Source organism: Kryptolebias marmoratus, linkage group LG23 (genome assembly GCF_001649575.2).
Source record: "Kryptolebias marmoratus isolate JLee-2015 linkage group LG23, ASM164957v2, whole genome shotgun sequence".
NCBI classification, from domain to species: domain Eukaryota; kingdom Metazoa; phylum Chordata; class Actinopteri; order Cyprinodontiformes; family Rivulidae; genus Kryptolebias; species Kryptolebias marmoratus.
In genome coordinates, this window is record NC_051452.1 from 16302211 (window position 1) to 16317042 (window position 14832).

Genomic DNA, 14832 nt, shown 5'->3' on the forward strand with positions numbered 1-14832 from the left:
CAATCAAAAGTGGCGCCAAAACACTGCTATTTTGAAATTTAAGTTTATAAAAACAATAAATGTAGCAAAAACTATACAGATTTGAATAGAAAAGGCAGTAAAACGGCCCGTGGGCGGGCCGCCACGTAGTATGGGGTTAAATGCTGCTAAAATTATGTAATTGAAATACTTTACTGTGAAAAGTATAACTTGCTGACTAATTTAAGCCCTTTCTGCACTGTTTCAGATATTTTCTGTTAACATTTTCAGCTCTTGTCCACAAACAGAAATTTTGTTGAGAAAAATTGGAGATTTGTAAAATCTGAAACAAAGGTTCTTAAAACGCAGGGAACTCCTGATTTGCTACAAAAGCACTATCCACTAAACAACCACCCAGTTGAACTTTTCAGTCACTGCAGTCTTGGAGAAAATTTTAAGGAAGCACTATATATTTCATGAAATACCATTATTCCCTATGTAGCTGTGCTCTGATAATGAATGTCTGGTTTGGGTCTCTCTGGTGCATGCTCATACATATTGCGGAAATAATGTATTCTTTTTGAAAAATCTTTAACCAAGCAAAGAATAGCCTTCGTATTTTAATCATCATTTGTTAGCTAAATCTTTACAATCAATGGGATTGGAAGTGGACCAGCTGTCCCATAAGCTAATCCCAGTAAGTTTTAATTCCTGCCCCCTTCATGTAAATAGATGGGACATTGCCTTTATTAAGAAATAAAATTACACCTCAAAGATTTTTTCTAGGGGTTGACTCTTGTTGATTTACATAGTTCTTATCTTGCTGCTGTACTGTATGTTCAAATAATCTTTCTAATACGTTTAGCTGTGATTAGTTATTTCATGCTTAACAGAAAGGTCATGTAACACCATAACTGTGTACGAAGGAGTAGGTGGGACTTAAAGCCTCACATTGCAAGTGCCCAGATTATGTTCCCCAAAATCTAAGCTGGCAGCTCCCATAAACTGGGTCCTGCTGGCTTTGATTCCCAACAGGGTCATAACGTCTAGAATTCTTTATGATCAGTGATTTTGATATGTTGTTAATGTGGACATTCTCTCCACCTAATGGTGGAGCCTGGGCATGTATTAATAGACTAGTGCTCAGACAAAAAAAGCCAAACATTAAAAAAAAGCTGTTTTAATAAATACTGAGATTAGTGTAGACTGGTCCTTAGTTAAAGCTTGAACTTTGATTAATGAGTCGTTTGATCAGACATTTTATTTTCATTATTGAAAAAAAAATCAAGATTCAAAATTCACACACAATAAAACACTTGCAATAAATACTGATGGAAAATTGGAAATGAGTGCAGGCAGTAACAAGTTGTAGCAAATATCCGTTTCACAGGGAACATGAGCCCAACAAAAGTGCTTTCTGTTAAACAATAGAAAGGATTTATACATTTTTAAAATGGATAAGAAGTTTCATTTTTGTGTAAAAGTGGAAAAAAAGAGCATAAGCAACACATTTTATTGTGTTCTATTGTTATACCTATCTTTTAAATAGTTTTGACTCATATATGTCGAAAATACAAATGAACCATTGTCAAGATTAGCGATTAAATGTTTTGTTTTATTGTTTTTTTGTTTGTTTATTTGTTTGTTTTTTTGGAGGGGGGCAAGTGATTTAGAGTATTTTGATTCAGAAATTGTTAGAAAGACAAACCTTGGACCTCATCTAATGTCCTGCATCTCCATCTGACTCTGTATATGTCTTTCATTTTCAGATGATCACTATGACATTTCGCTAAGCAGAAGTGTCACCTGCTTGCCAAAAGTTCACCTGTCATTTCCACGACAAAGATTTTCCCAATACCTGTCTCTCTGTCTGTCTGGCCATCTGTCAGTTTGTCAGCATATTGCTTTCTGCTTTTTTTGAGCCTCACACACACTACTCACTCTTCTGTATTGGCCAGTGATTGTACTCCTTTGTGTAAATAAAGTCTTGAGGCATGTGTTCCTTCTGTTTACAGCAGCTTTTTACTATATTATATGGAATGTTACATTCACTCTGAATATACATATTTATTCTTATGTGTATGTTTGACACTGACAAACATGATGTTTTGTCCCTTTAATTAATGCGTTGTGTTTTTGTTAGTGTGTGCTAGTGTATATGAATGTGAAACTATTATTTATTTTAATGATGTATTATTGTCACTTTATGAGTTGGTGTTTGCGTAAAAATGTGTTTTTTGAGCACATCCACATGCCTCTGTGTGCTTCATCCACTCGGGTTCCAGCCAATAGCGAGTGACGTTTCGGTTGATTTTGTCCAATAGGAAATTGGCTCAGAGTTCGACAAGAAGAAGGAGGAGCTTAAGGAGTTGCAGGGCTTAGCCAATCAGCTCTCAAAGGCTGGAGCCGCCAATCTAGTGGAGCCCCGCCAACTCCATCTCAACACACGCTGGGTTGAGGTGGAGGGCAAGTTCATACCCTTCAAAAGACAATGTGTGAGTTTCAGTTGGCAACAGTTGTATATATGTAACACTAACAAAAAGTACTTACTAGTACATAATACTAACTCTTTAAGGCCCTGACTTTTCAACAACAGTGTGTTGTTTTCAGTATTAACATGACTGCAAAGTTTTAAAACCCTGCTAACCATAAATTCTCATTAAAATCTCTTACCATATAGAGCTGCAGTGTATGATTAGTCATATGCACATTTATTTGAATTGAAAAAAGTCCCCAACATTAAATTCCAATATGGCTGCCCTGTGAATGCTAAGTGACAACAGTAATAGAAATGTATTGTTTATTAGCACTTCAGCTAACATATAGTAGTGTTTAATGTCTTTCTGTAAACACTTGTATGATGTTTAAATGCACAAAATGCAGTGTAATGTAGCTTAAATTGCTAATAATAACTCGTTTGGTCAGTTAGGACTCGCATTAACAATTCCTTCTAGCTTCTTGACCTTGCTCTTCATACCTGGAAAGTTTGGGTGTGATATACCCAAGGTATGTGTTTGGGTAAGGCATACCCAGGTATGACAGATCATGTAAGCACAGTGAGACTAGTGCTCAATATAGACAGGTACTCAGCACTGGCTTTGATAAATTTTTGTTTTTAGCATACTGTCACTTTTTGTACATAGCGCCATTTCTATTGGGGGGGGGGGGGCGTACATCAGGGATCAGTCTGAACCTGTTCTTGTTTGCAGTGATGATGGACAGGTTGACCGATGTAGTCAGGTATGTAGATGGCATTGTGATCTGTAGTGAGACTGGGGAGCAGGTGCATTAGAGTGCAATAGAGCCTGGAGAGGTGGGGTATGCTCTGTAGAAAAAAAGAAAGTCAGTAAAAATCTTGACAGAATCCATGTGTGTGAATGAGAGTGGAACCGTGAGGCTGCAGTGAGTAGAGGTATAGAAGATGGATGAGTATCTGGGGTCAACCATTCAAAGCAATGGGCAGAACACGAGAGGTGAAGAAAAGAGTGCAGGCAGAGTGGAGTGGATGGAGCCAGGGGTGATTTGTGACAGAAGGACAGCTGCCAGAGTGAAAGGGGAGCTGAAAACGTTATGGTTTTTACTAGGAGTGACAAAAGTAGACAGAATTTAAAACGAGTATTTCAGCTCAGGTTGTCGTACCCCTAATGGGAGCAGCCAAAAAAAGAAGAAAAAATCAGTCCTGAACCTTCACCATTAAGGTTAAAAACAATCAAATAAAACCTCTTAAATTTTAAGACAATAAAACTTCATGTTGAATCTAATAAAAGCTTGAAAAAAATCAACATGGTTGCCCTGAACTGAATCTAAAAATATATTGCATCATTTATTAATAATTTAAAAAGGGGGAAACTGGATAATTGGAGAAAATGTTTTTTTAATTTATAAAAAAGGCAAAGTTGCTTTTTTTGTTTTTCTTTGCTACATTCTTGTATACATGTGTTTTGTGTACATGTGAGGCATGCTCACATGTTTATCTCTCAATGGTTGCTCTGCCTGGTTTGTGTCATGCATGCTGCCCCTTCCACCAACCAATCACATTTCTGGCAGTTCCCTGAGCTCCCAATCACTGAAGAAGTATGTATCCTGTGGGTCACTCACACCTAAGCATCACATGCAGTGAAGTGTTGTACAGTACTTGGACTGATACACATCTAAACAGTCAGATTTAAGGCTGTCACTGATTGAGTGGATGGATCAAGGATGTTTTTGTAATCACATGCCTGGTTTAACTTTTAACTTTAGCACAAATGTTTTGTTTAGACACTGAAAAAAATTCCTGACAAAATTTAATGTAGCTATTTTTGAACTATTGTCTTTTTTTTCTTTGACTAAAGTCTTGACAAACTAGTTTGGTAAAACATTTTGGCCCCAAAGAAATATTTTTTGTTGGATCACAACTGCTGTGCATGTTTTGGTATTTGCATTTTTTCATCAGGGAGGAATATTAAAAAAAAAAGAAGGTTATTTGATTTTTAGTGATAAAAGGTTAGTGGAAAAAATCTGATTTTCTTTTTGCTTATAGAATATCTATTCATCCATTTTCTTTACCCCCATATTTCTGTCCTGGTCACAGAGGCGCTGTTATCGAGCTATCATTGTGTGAGAGGCGGGATATACCTTGCTCTCACTCACAATGGAGGGCAATTTAGAGTTACCAGAAATGGAAGGTATATGGGACGTGTAAATCTACCTAGAGCAGGCTGTCCTCACAAACTGAGGGACTGTGAAGAAGGAGAATAGTAAGAGAGACCACCAAGACCCCTGTGAGCACTCTGAAGAAGATCCAAGCTTTCTGAGCTATACCAACTGTTGCCCAGGTTCTTCGCCAGTCACAGCTTTATGGGAAAGTGGCAAACATAAAACCACTGTTGAAAAAAAAAAACTCAGAAAAAATCTTCACTAGAGCCTTTAAACAATCTAGACACTCTAGTTTTCTATATTCCTTACATTTCTTGATGATGGATTTAACAGAACTCCTGGGGAAGCTTAGTCCCCTGACTCTGATTGAATTAGGACAGCCACTTAAAAGGGGGTAAATATTTGTGCAGTTACATAATTTATATTACTTTTTTTTATTTACCTGGTGTTATTTTGTAAAAATTTAGATTTCTCTTTGACATTGAAGAAGGTTTGTTAATTTTTTTATTGATTTATGACAGAACTTAAAGCTTAAAACATCTTATGAAATTGCAAAATATTTTTTTTGTGTTTTAACCACTTGTTTTTTAATGTTTTTCAACACTGGTTTCTGAAAAAAAATCTAATTACTGAAATACCCTTATCCCACAACTTTGAAAAAACCCATACCAAAAACAAAGACAACAAAAACATCCAAACATGTATCTAAGTGGAGAATAATGCTCCATAATGCTCCATGACATCTGATAATATTCCACCGCACCGTGTAGCAAAAAAATGGAAAACTTTCCCCATAAAAAAAATGAAATTTTGTCAAACCACAGAAGAATAGCCATCCCTTAAAGAGAAAAAATCATACATCAATCATTGCATCATACTGCTGCTCTTCCAGAGGTTCTGATGCAGTTTAGTATGGTTTACATGTGTATTCAGTCCAAGTGGTCCAAAAAAGAGCAAAGTTTACCCGATACTGAGAGTTGCAAGTTTTCTAAATCTTGTCTTGCATTAACATTTTAATTTCAGATTTACTGAGGAACAAAAACAAGCCTTATTGTAAGTGTGTCTCAAAAAGTGATGGCATCATCAGGCAATTAAAAAACTGCAAAACAAAGCTGATTTGGCTTACAATGCTGAAGAAGAAAAACGGCATGCTGACAAGAGCTCCCTCTCATCATCAGCATCTGCTCTGCTCTTTTGTCATCACTGTGCAACACACGGGCAAATCACAAACACCCACCTCATGTCTAAAAAGGTTGTGATTGAAAAATAATTTAAAAAGCTGTGTTCATGTGTGCTACTCAACTGTATTATTTTGAGCCTTTGGATCAATCAATACCAAACCATCCATGAGTGGTTATTAATTTGTGTTTGTCACACTGGGTTATTCAAAGCAAAACAATCATGACTATTCAAACCTGGCTCTTTAATCTTCAACAATGACAATCTTATTATTTAACCACGACTAAAGAACATTTCTGTTTTCATGCTGACACTCCAATAAGAGTGTTCAAGACAGCTTGTAGTTTGATCTGCAGTTGCTGCCCAATCGGTACTCAGCAGTATACTATAAAACCCGAAAAAGGAAACAAACTGTTAAGCATAAATTATAGAAACATCATAGAACAAAATAATAAAAAAAGATAAAGTATTAAAAGAATTAATATAAAGTGGAGTGCAAGAGATAAACATGCAGAGCCTTAGTATTTTAGACGTAGGTGTCAAAATTATCTGTTTTTGATTAGCTTTGTTAAATAAAACATATTTAAACTAAATGTTGTAATTTAAAATCTATTTTATTTATTTATTTTGAAAACAACTTATAAAAAATATTTAAACAATAATTTTTCCAATTCAGTTCAGGCTCTGGGATAAATTTAAAGTTAAAAGATTTGAGAATGTACAGTAGGTTCTATTCATAAAATGGTAGCAAACTAAAAATAAACTTTGTCTTTGTTGTAACAAGAGTTCTTGGCAATTAATCTTGTATTGCTGAAAAGCATGTTTATTTTCCCTTAAATGGTGTCACATTTGTTAAGGATTTGCATTTGTGAATTGAACAGCAGAGTTTAGTATGTGGATTGGGTACGTAAAAAACTTGCCAAATATTTTCTGCCAAACAGCTTATTCTGCTGTTCACTCTTTTTTGTTGTTTTTTTGGTGTGGATAATTAAAGTCTCAAGAAACAATACATTTTGGCAAATTAGCAATTTATTTATTTAAAAAAACAGGGACCTCAGTAGCATGTGGAAGAACCATATACAGCCACAACAGCCTTGCACCTCGTCCTCATTCTGCCAACCTGCTTGTTCACACACTGCTGTGGGATGGCAACTAATTTTTCAACCAGTTCAGTGAGATTGAGGTCACGACTGCAGGCAGGCCATTCTATCCTCTTCACTCCCAAATTCTGGAGGTAGTCTTTGATTGCCCCCCACATAATGTTGTTATTTTGGAGGACAGAGGTTGGTCACAGACTGTAGTGTTACAGATTTGGCACTGATAGCAGAATCTTATCTTGTGGAATGTCAATTTCACGCCTGTCTCTAACATCATCTGTTATATGGAACTTAGCCTTCAATTTTGAGATGGTACTCTAGCTCACTCCAAATAATGCTGCCGCTTAGTTTTGCAGAACACCAGCTTGAAGTTGCATTATTGTACGGGCAGATAGGTCCCAGTCTAGATAGGTCAAATGCTGCATTCTTGCAGCAGACACCAAAATGACTTCTTCAGTTGGGTCCATGTTTACAGGTGCTGAAAATCAGACACCAGTCAGGCATTGGAAAAAGAAGATTTAGCAAGTTTTTTATGGGCACAATCCCCATACTCAGCTTTGCTGCATAACCCAGATGTAGCACCATTTAAGGGGAAATAAACAGGCTTTCCAACGATATGAGATTTATTGACAAAAACACTGTTACTACAAAGAAATAATTGATCAAACACAAATTCCTTGTTTATTGTGTATGGATTGGTGCAAATTATATCATCCAACAAAACTATATATAATATCATCACTGTCAAGCCAAACCCCACTTTTTTCATCACTTTCATGATTTTGAATGCATCAACTCTAATTGTCACCCTTCACATCTGTGGTTTTATGGATGGGTAACTAATAAAAAGTATTAAAGAGAGCTGTGAACATGTGACTACCCTTTTAAAAAAAGAAAAAAATATGGTTTTCACAACAACAATCAGGAGGATTTGTGCCTTTTTTAGTTACAAAGACTCCAGTTTCATGTGATCAATGATGCCTGAGATGATTCCTTTTCTCTTTATTTGTTTATGAAATAAGTTTAATCAGTGGTATTATAGGGAAAGACACTGTAATAAGTGAATAAGACAGAAAAAAAGAATAGGACAATAATTACTGAACAAAGATCATTTCCAATTGGCCAGTTTGTTGCCTAATGAAATTTCCACTGGTACATATTTTTTGGTATTACTTAGTCACCTTGTTCATTAAATGTTTATATATAGGTACACAAAATAATAAAAAAAATACTGATTAAAAAAATTAAACCATAAAACAAACAAGAAAATAGTTGTTGTTATATTATATAACAAGATAGCAATTGTATCAATTATAATACAGTAGTATGAATATTGGTAGTCATAATAAAAATCCAAATAATCACAATAATACCATTTTAAAAAGAAATTATTATCATAATTATCTTAATTTCTTAAAAATTTGGGTTTTGGCCTGACAGCAAAAATATGCAATAATTTGTAATAATATTATAATAATATTACCTATAAACAGGTATATGATGAGATTAAACTGACTTTTTGATATTACAGCAGCAATACTAGTGCTTTTGTTACAAAACAAAGTCAATTTGCTGAAAATATAAACAGGTTATAAACAGGTTTATGATGAGATTAAACTGACTTTTTAATATTATGGCAGCAATACTAGTGCTTTTGTTACAAAACAAAGTCAATTTGCTGAAAATATACTGAAAATAATGTATTCATACATCCATTCAACTAAAACCCAGTGTAACAAACCTTTTCATCACAGACATGTAGTAATAGTAACAAAAAACAAAGAAGAAAACTTGGGACATTTGAACTAGTCTTTCATTTCACCTCAGAAATTACAGTTGCAGTCAAAAGTTTATATCCACTCATCATGAGAATGAATGTCATATTACCTTTAAGTTTTTATTGATTTACTTGAACCATTCTTTTCAAGGGTTAAATGACTGCACAATATACAAGTTCAAACATTTTTAAAAACCAGAATTGGATGTACAATTTTAATTCTTTGTGGATATTCTCTGATCCACACAGGGTCAAATTTTGTATACTGGGTCAAATATATACAGACATTCACCTAAATCTTATAATGAGGTTCTGGTACTGAAAGTTCTAGAATGTCTTTGTAGAAGAATTAGATACTGACAAATTTGTTTGTATCCTTTCAATAAATAAGAAAAAAAAAACCCCAAATGTCACAAAAACAACTTGAAACTGTAATAAGAGAAAAAAATGGATAAAATTAACTTGTGAAAATCTTCATTGCTTTTGAATTTTGGTTGTACAGAATTATTTAAAATAAAATAAACTAATATAACTGGTCTTGACAAAAAATATAATGTACCCTTAACATCATATTTTGTTGCATAACCCTTTGGTTGAACCACTGCAACCAAGTGTTTTCTGTATCTCTCTCTCTGAGACTTCTGCACCTGTCCACAGGTATTTTGGTCCACTCCTCATGAACAAACTGCTCCAGCTGTCTCAGATTTGAAGGGTTCCTTCTCCAGATGTTTCAGCTCCTTCCACAGATTTTCAACAGGATTTAGATTGGGGCTCAGAGGCCACTTCAGAATGGTTCAATGTTTGGTTCAAAGCCATTCTTGGTGTTTTTAGCTGTGTGTTTTGTGTCATTATCCTGTTGGAGGACCCACGACCTGAGACTACGACCAAACTTTATGCTTCTGAGCAGCACATTTGGCTCCAGAAGGCCTTGATAGTCTTGTGATTTATTGGACCCTGAACAGATTCAAGACCCCCTGAGTCAGATGCAGCAAAGCAGCCCCAGAACAGAACCAAGCCTCCTCCATGTTCCACTGTAGGTACAGGGTTTTTTTCTTTGGATGTTTCAGTTTTGGCTCTGTGAACACAGAGTTGATAGGACTTGTTGTTAAAAAGCTCCAGTTTTGTCTCATCTGTCCAAAGGACAATCTGATAGAAGCTTTGCGGCTTTTCAATATGTATTTTGGCAAATTCTCCTTTTTAAGATCTTGTGTCCTCCTCAGTCGTCTTCCATTAAGTCCTCTTTGGCTCAAACAGACCGATGGTGCAATCTGACATTGATGAACTTTGATCTTTAATTCACCTCTAATCTCTTTGGAGGTTGTTCTGGACTCTTTGGTTACAATTCATATTATCCATCTCTTCAATTTATCATCAGTTGACACATCCAGGGAGGTTGTCTCCAGTCCTGTGGACCTTAAACTTCTATATAATCTGTGGAGCTGTAGTCACAGGGACATCCAGCTGCTTGGAGATGGTCTTATAGTCTTTACCTTTGACACAATGTCAATCATTGTATATTTTTTTGTCCTGTTGTAACATGTCAGGCATAAAATACAGAGAAGATGGCTGCCTACATGTGCCAGAACAGATTTGCTCTACAATAAGGATATCTCAAGATAAGAATCCTAATTGCATGATTTACGTTATTGAATCAAGACTATTCATTGTCTTTCTAAACTCCTAAGACAACTTTTATCTCAGCTTTCTGTGCTCCATGATCAATGTGGTACACACCATGATACCAAACAGCAATGTGACTACTTTTCACCCTTTAAATGGGCAGACTGACTGATTACAGACTCTTTAGTTTGACATGTCCCTGTGGGCAAATTATTTTAAATCTTTTTTAGGGGTACCATCCTTTTCTCAAGGCTAGTTTCATTAGTTTTTAAAATAATTCTGTTAAATGAAAATTCAAATGCAGTCATTGATTTTCATCAGTTCATTTTCAGTAATGTTTTTCTGTTTATTACTTTTATCAGTTTCAAGTTATTTCAGTGACCATTGTGGGTATTTCACAAACAAGGTTTGTAAATGGACTCTTTTTAAATTGGAAAAAAATGTAAGTGTTTCTTGAGACAGTCTAATTCCTCCAGAGACCATTCTGCAAAGAAAATCCCACTCCTCTTACACACTTAAAAACTGCAGCTATCATCAACTTACTGTGAGGAGACTAATAATGCCATTATGAGTGTTATATTGTGGCTTGATTAAAAAGTGACCTTTAATTAGAGAGGGAGCGATCGGCTTTGATGCAGGAATACAAATGAGGTGAAATGAACACAGTTGGAGTGTTTACATCCTAGCACCTCTTCCCAGTAGCTACAAGCTTCATTTGCCATGCCTGACTTAGATGATTGTGTCTATAATGTTTTTACCTAAACTTTTCAATAATCCAACACTTGTGTAAATTAAGCCATTTGACTCAGTATTAAATGACATTTGAAAGGGACTAATGAAGCATTTCATGAAAGGAATTTTCAGAAAACCGTGAGATCACATGGCAACCAACACATCTGAGACCATCTAGGGCTTTATGTCAGCATTCAATTCACATGGGATTTGCTACGATATGTTACCTATCTGGAGAATAGCGAGAATGATGTAACAGATTTATTTATTTTTGGAGTCATAACATTTCTGTCTTTTTCTGATCTGCCTCTGTTTACTCTGTGTGTGTGTAACTAGGAGTATCTAACGGAGCTCCAGGCACTGCTGCGTTCAGTGTCAGAGACAGACTTCAAGCTGAACTCTCCTGAATACTGGCCTGCAGCGTATTATAACCTGCCCCAGCAAGAGCTCTGCCTGAAGGTCAGCGCCGCTTCAGAGTTTCTCTCTGGAAGGAACAAACAACATTTCTCAAGAAATTATGAATATACCACCATTTTTTAATGTTAGCATGTTTGTATCTTTATAATTTTCCTGTAAAGAATGTGCCTAATTTTCTGATATCAAACAGTTTTCATTCTGTTCCTTTTTGCATCCTACATTATTCCAAGACACATGGTTCTAGTTCTGACTACATACTAAAAAAAAAATTTTTATGCACTGATTTAGGCAGAGCAATGTTTCATTCATTTATTGTTTTTTATGAACACCCACTTCATGTTGTTCTGCCAGATTCATTCCTACACACATCACCAACTGTGTAGGAATGGGATTAGACTCAGAAACTCAGTCTCAGGTTATAATTCTAAATGGTGAAGAAGGAGTTGAGCTGAAAGACAAAGCTCTTGATTTACACGTCCAACTATGTTCCAATCTTCAACTATGGTCATGAAATATGGATCATAACCGCAAGAACTAAATTCCAGATGCTAGGGGCTGAAATGAACTTCTTTCATATGGTGGCCTAAATCTGCCTTAGAGATAGGACGAGGAGCTTCGTCAGCCAGGGGCAGCTGATTACTTGACATAAAAAGGAGTAAGCTGAGGTGCATTGGACATCTTATTTGGATACCACCTGGATGCCTATCAACTGGAGGTTTCCCCAACATGTCCCACTGGAGGAAGAACCTGAGGCAGACTCAGAAATAGCTTGAGTGAACACTTCAGGATCCTCCAGGAGCTGTATGGGGTCACTGGGGAGAGGGATGTTTGGGTTTCATTCTGGGCCTCTTGCCTCTATGACCCAACCACAAAAAAGTGGAAGAAAATGCAATTGTTTTAGTAAACAAAGAGTTGTTTTAAAACTTTAAATTTGAACTGTGCAGGAGGTACCCTTTTTGTTCAGATCAATCAAGGCATAGACAAAGAACATCTGGGGTGTCCTTTATCATAATGTCAGTAATAGATTGGTACCCTCTTTTGCTTGCTTACTTCAGATGCCATTAGATGTCATTATATGGATGTCTTAAGGGTCTTGAGGTCAAATTAATAGGTCAAAGTTTTTGTTGTGTTCTTCAAGCCATTCTTAAGATGTTTCTTTGTAGGGCCCACAGATTTTCGGCTAAGGTAGAGTCATCTATTGTAGATGGAGTGTTGTGACCAAGTGTCATTGGTTTCTAGAAATGCTTAAATTTGCAGCAGATGTCAATTAACATTCATACAGATGACAGAGAATAAATTTGCCCAGTTGTAGTTAAATAATAGAAAGATAATATTTGAAAAAAGTTAGAGTGTTTAAACTACAGTCCCTCAAAGAATGGTCAGTGTTTTTGCATTTTTCCTGTTTTGTTCATTTGCAACTTGGAAATGACCTTGAAGCAAAACTTCTCTAAGTCTTTAAAGTTTGGTGTGGCTAGCTGGTGTATAGCAGTCTGATTCGACTTCCTACAGATAGTAGCCAGTAATCACATTTTGTATTTGTAGTTTCCTGTAGAGCTTTTCAACTTCTTTAATCTTTTCTCTGACACCATTATTATTGCTCAGTCCTTTTTTTGCTCCATGACTTTTGTGGTTGGTTCTTTTTTTAGCAAGTTGATTGTGGCACAAAATTCATTATTTTCTCTTGTAAACAACTTAACAGTACTCAAGGGTTAAGATTAAGCATTTTTGACATCTTTCAAATCTGTCTGTAGGGACTTGGTCCTTGATCTGTTTGGAAATTTCATTGGTGCCATTTTTTTACTTCAAACTGATATGAAGTGTCATTTAAGATATTTTTTAAATTATCTGTTTAGTCCCATTTCTTTGTGTCTTTTCTTCCTTCTCATACACAGGAAGTGGAGGAAAACATCAACAAACTAGAAGGACCTGTGGAGACAGCACTAGTCCACAAAGAGGAAATGGTGTTAGCTGCTCAGCCTTTGGAGGGCCAAAGAATCCAGGATACCGCTGCCTTCCTCAGTACTAACTGGGACAAGCTGAACAAGCTTTACAAGGACAGACTCAAGTAAGAAGAGGATCAAACACAAAGGAAATACAGTATTTTCTTGTTCAAAGAAGTATAATACCAAGCAAGTTCAACAAAGTTGGGCTTTGTTTCCATAGCCTGGCTTGATTATACCTAAAACTTGTCTAAGAAATAACAAGTACTTTAGTGATGGTGATAATATTAACATGTTAGGGATGTTCCACGCTCAATCCACTCAAAAACATTAAATCAGACAAACAAAGTTGAAAAAACCTCAACAACAAATAAAGAAGACTTCAATCATAGAGTACAACAAATTGCATTAATGTAGAAAAGAATATAAAGATCCAGACAAGATGAGGTGATGAGGTCAGCCTTTGTTATCATGGTGATCTAGCCACACTCAAAGAGACTCTCGTGGTGAAACCGAAAAGTCTGACTTTCTTTTCAGTATAGCTGGCTAAGCCGTAAATCTTGCTTTGTAGTTTAACCTCCACATTTAGCAGCAGCTTGACTCTTATAGTGGCTCAGGAGGTAGGGGTTTGTCCTGTAATCGGAGGGTTGCTGGTTCAGGCCCCCGCTCCGGCTGTCTCATCCGTTGTGTCCTTGGGCAAGACACTTTGCCCGCTATGCCTACTGGTGGTGGTCAGAGGGCTCGGTGGCGCCAGTGTTCCATGCCGGTGTGATGGCAGCCTCACTTCTGTCAGCCCGCCCCAAGGCAGCTGTGGCTACAATGTAGCTTACCACCATCAGTGTGTGGATGAAAGGGTGAATGATTGTAGTGTAAAGCGCTTTGGGGTTCTTGGACTAGTTAAAGCGCTATATAAGTGCAAGCCATTTACCATTTATATTTCTATTTAATATAAATGGTAAATGGCTTGCATTTAACCCCTCCCTGGGCTGCCACCTTATCGTGGTGGAGGGGTTTGAGTGACCCAATGATTCTAGGAGCTATGCTGTCAGGGGCTTAATGCCCCTAGTAGGGTCACCCAAGGCAGACAGGTCCTAGGTGAGGAGCCCGAAGAAGTACAGCCCAAAGACCCATTATGATGAGTGAAAATGTTGGACTCAGTGTTTCCTCGCCCGGACGCGGGTCACCGGGGCCCCACTCTGGAGCCAGGCCTGGAGGTGGGGCACGTTGGCGAGTGCCTGGTGGCCGGGTTTTTACCCATGGAGCCCGGCCAGACACAGCCCGAAGAGGATACGTGGGTCCCCCTTCCCATGGGCTCACCACCTATGGGAGGGGCCAAAGGGGTCGGGTGCAATGTGAGATGGGTGGTGGCCAAAGGCGGTCTGATCCTCGGCTACAGAAGCTGGCTCTCGGGACTTGGAATGTCACCTCTCTGGTGGGGAAAGAACCTGAGCTGGTGTGTGAGGTTGAGAGGTTC

At 37.1% G+C, this 14832-nt stretch overlaps 1 protein-coding gene across 4 annotated transcripts in view; it reads left to right on the forward strand.

Moving 5' to 3' along the window:
- dmd (dystrophin) overlaps positions 1–14832 on the forward strand; it is a 272414-nt gene that overhangs the window by 131814 nt on the left and 125768 nt on the right. For all 4 annotated transcript variants that reach the window (XM_037973934.1, XM_037973936.1, XM_037973937.1 and 1 more), the window contains exons 30-32: positions 2283–2453; positions 11338–11460; positions 13311–13483. In XM_037973934.1, the coding sequence (XP_037829862.1) occupies positions 2283–2453; positions 11338–11460; positions 13311–13483 (467 nt within the window). The remainder of the gene's footprint in view (positions 1–2282; positions 2454–11337; positions 11461–13310; positions 13484–14832) is intronic.